This window comes from Ictalurus punctatus, chromosome 2, assembly GCF_001660625.3.
Source record: "Ictalurus punctatus breed USDA103 chromosome 2, Coco_2.0, whole genome shotgun sequence".
NCBI lineage: Eukaryota > Metazoa > Chordata > Actinopteri > Siluriformes > Ictaluridae > Ictalurus > Ictalurus punctatus.
Genome location: NC_030417.2, coordinates 29,746,666 through 29,750,474, shown reverse-complemented (window position 1 = coordinate 29,750,474; position 3,809 = coordinate 29,746,666). Strand labels below are relative to the sequence as shown.

Below are 3,809 nucleotides of genomic sequence, written 5' to 3'. Positions count from 1 at the left end.
TTCTTAGTGCGTCAGGAAATAATGAATAGTATAGCCTATATTTACAGCCTCATATGAATAGCCATTAATAAAGGTAATAGGAAAGTATTAACATCTTGTTAACTCATTCTGTTAATTAATGTCATGACTTGCGTAGTATTAATATCACACCGATAAAGTCATCTTAAAGCAACTGGTTAGACGTATTGGCATCGCATTGAGAATTGTGAATTGTTTTAAGACAAAAGAAACTTTTGGTTAACCTACATTATGCAGCTACCCAAAGACAATGTGAATGATATATTTTAATATTGCCTAATAACTGAATGAATTAAGAAAATGCTAATACTTGAGTATTACCGTTATAAATAGATGTTCATATGACTCATTTTCTCATATGATAATTATTTATTATTTAATAATTTCATTATTTCCTGATGCGGAACGACAAGTGCATGTCTTAATTAATCACTGTGAAAGCATTAATTATGTATGAAAATAATGCTCATTTGTGGACATCATAGTGCTATCAAATTATTATTATTATTAGTAGTAGTAGTAGTAGTAGTAGTAGTAGTAGTAGTAGTCGTAGTATTTTTGTTGTTGTTGTCGGTTCATAAAATCGATGTTCCTTCAAGCATTTGTCATCTGGAGATGACTGACAAGTGTTAAAAGTAGGTTGTGCTGTTAAATTTGTCCATAAAGCCCGAGTTCCTAATGTCTTTACAAACAAGTCACGTCAGATGATTATTCTGACCATTAAATAAGGTGTCTGTTCAGGTACATGATTTCTTAGAATCAAACTGCATAACTGTGGCAGTTGATGTGAATAAATTGATAGAATCCCTTGTGGCAAGTTCTGGGTAGAACTTTTGCACAAAGGACGCAGAGCAAATAAAAGCACACGAAATAAGTGAAACACGGTGATACGAAGGTGGGGTTGTGAAGCCACCAGTAGCACACCACTAATCCAGTGGAGTTCAAAAGCAGTGATAATCGTTACCCAGTTAAACAGTTCAGACATGAACAGTGATGCAAATGACATCTATAGAAGAGTGTAAAACAAGTGATCGTACATAAATCTTTTTACCTGAGTGCGATAACCAGAAGGAAGATGTTTATGTTTTGCATTCCAGGATTTGGAGCTCAGGCTACTCTCTACAAATAAGTCAGGTGTGCTCTTAAATGCACAAACCACGACCGAAATTAAGAGCATTTTAAAACGTCAAGGGAAAATCCACACTTATCTTAAGTACACGTAATTTCCAAGGTCAAGGTTAAGAGCTGAATTATTGTCTCAGTCTACAAGTCGCTCTCTCCTTCCCCCTTCTGCCTCCATCAAAACATCTCGTGTCCCACCCTCAGCAGGACAAGGAAAAACTCAGGTCTTTATTTCTATGCATCAACCTTTTTTTTTTCTTTTTTTTTTTTTATTTACGCATTGCAAAGCATGTTATGTTTATACAAGCTTTTATTTTAAATGGTTGGTCCAAATAAACTGTAAATATGTTGTATCATATTTACAAATTGGTGTAACAAAGAAAAGAAAGTCCCGTGTCTAGGATTGTCAAAAAGTATGGAAAAAAAAACACAGAAGCGCTCATAAACTCGTTGCAAGTTGACAGGACTGTTTAAGCACCCCAGCAAGATTGTAATTTGTTTGAAAGTAAAATGAATGTAAATGGGACGTTTACGGGACAACACTTGGCGTACTCACTAGCACAATTACAAATTAGTTTTTATGAAAATTAGCTAAGGCAGTCAATTACTTTAAAAGATTAAGGTGATTTTTTTAATTGTAATATATACATATACATTTAATATATATCATTAAAGTATGTTATAAAGAATATTAATGGATATATAGTTTAATAAGCTATATTTCTACTGCAGTAACAACATCGACATGCTTAACATTCTAACATTTAGCTTGTATGCAGGAATATATTTTGGCAGGCATTTTTACAGGGATATTGTCTTTTTTATTCTTTATGTTTTCATCCTTTCATTAGTTCGAGATGCAAATACGCAGGCAATAGAACACAAACAATCGCAGTAAAAGTCCAGTCGACTTTTTTGTTTAATCTGAGTCACAGATAAAAAAAAATAAAAATAAAAAATAAAAAATGTCTTGTTCAAATCCCTATTATGGAGCGCTGCTTTTAACTTTGGCAACAAATTTCTTTTCCTTTACCCTCCTGTTCTGAAACCAGATTGTGATCTGCCTCTCGGACAAGTTGGTTACCGCAGAAATCTTTCTCCTCTTGTCTTTCGTGATGAATTTGTTGGCGGCATACTCTTTCTCCAGTTCCTTAAGCTGCACTTTGGTGTACGGTATCCTTTTCTTTCTACCTCGGCGAAAAGAGCCCCCGTCATGTTGGTGGGCAACAACATCTGAAATGAATAACAAAAAGGGTTATTACTGATGGGCTTGCTAGTTGTCTTTTCATTCTACAATCCCTGATCAGTCTTAACAGTCTGTAATCAATTCTTCCCACGTTCATGGTTCGAAGGGCTTTGGTTTCTACAATTTTGCGCCATTGGTATTGTTTTGAGAGGGGAAAACGAGCCTTCCTTTGTATCTTAAAAAAAAATGACTACAACATCTCCGCAATATTTAAAACATACAAAAATAAATACTGCAAATTGCAATGTTTTATTTATGCTGAAATTTAATTGTGTCCTGCACACAAGATTTGCATACCTGCTAATGCAGATTTCCACAGATGGCCGGCTTGGCTCTGGTCCTTGGAACAGTACATTTGACCTCCCCATCCATTCGCCAGAGCCCACGGTTGGTAACTGTCCATAGGGAGAAGACTATCGTGCCGTGGCTCGCTGGTCCCTAGTGTCTGTACCACGGACACGTCCAAATAGCTGGCCATGGATTGATAAGGACCATGGTAGCCGTGGTAAAAAGCGAACTCTTTGGCCCTGGTGGGATATTCTTCAGATGTGACCGGGGTGTCCATGTACTTCTCTGCAGAGTAGCCAAGCGCGCTTGGTTGTGTGCAAGGCTTGAGCGAACCCCGCCCCATCCTGCAGGGATAATAACTGTTGCCAAAGTAGCCATAAGGTATAGGCCCCGTGGACGAAGCTTGGGGTACCGTTGGGCACGGAGTGCATTGCTTACTCGTTTCTCCTGAACTCGAGGTACTTACATCCACGGTGGAATAGCCAGAACCATGCACAAGGCTGGAAGGGTGGCCGCTCAGAGCTGAGTGAGCTATCAGATTCCTGCACTGGTTGGCGGCGAAATTGCTGCTACCAACCAGACCTTCCATGTTCTTGTTAAGCTCATCCAAGTTGTTTTCATACACAAACATTACAGTATCCGCCCAACGAGGATTTAAGACCAGGGAGGTGGTCATAGCACGCGTACCATTCGGACGGAGAATTATCGCGCAAAGACCTTATTTCAGAGCAGTACACACGGTTACATCGCCGTAGCTGCATTGACGCAATGGAGTAAAGTCAGGATTGGCGCGCATTCATTGGACGATAGACATGTCACGTGATTCACAACTGACACCGACGAATAAACAACAGATTTCTTTTGTCACCTTACTGTCCTTAAGAACTGGATAATATGTCCCGCATCCAGTGCGAGCGAAAGGATGGATATTTAGTGATTTGTAAAGGGGTAATATTTTTTTATATTTATCTATATGTTTATAGGCTAGATATCTACATATAGCTCTCACATTTGCAGGGATGGTGGCATTTTGAAAACCAGGTAGCTTACATGATCGTTTTCATTTAAATTTCGTTTAAATATGGGTAAATATTTTGCGTCGTCATATGACAAAATATCCTTCTTTTGTCTCGCA

At 38.1% G+C, this 3,809-nt stretch overlaps 1 protein-coding gene across 1 annotated transcript; it reads right to left on the bottom strand.

Annotated features, from left to right (window-relative positions):
• Nucleotides 1–1,441: 1,441 nt before the first annotated feature.
• Nucleotides 1,442–3,469, bottom strand: hoxb13a (homeobox B13a). Its single transcript, XM_017486635.3, has 2 exons — nt 2,684–3,469; nt 1,442–2,373 (listed from the first exon to the last, which is right to left on the bottom strand). The coding sequence occupies exons 1-2, from the start codon at nt 3,348–3,350 to the stop codon at nt 2,126–2,128; spliced, it is 915 nt and encodes a 304-aa protein (XP_017342124.1). The 5' UTR covers nt 3,351–3,469; the 3' UTR covers nt 1,442–2,125.
• Between the last annotated feature and the right edge of the window lie 340 nt (nt 3,470–3,809).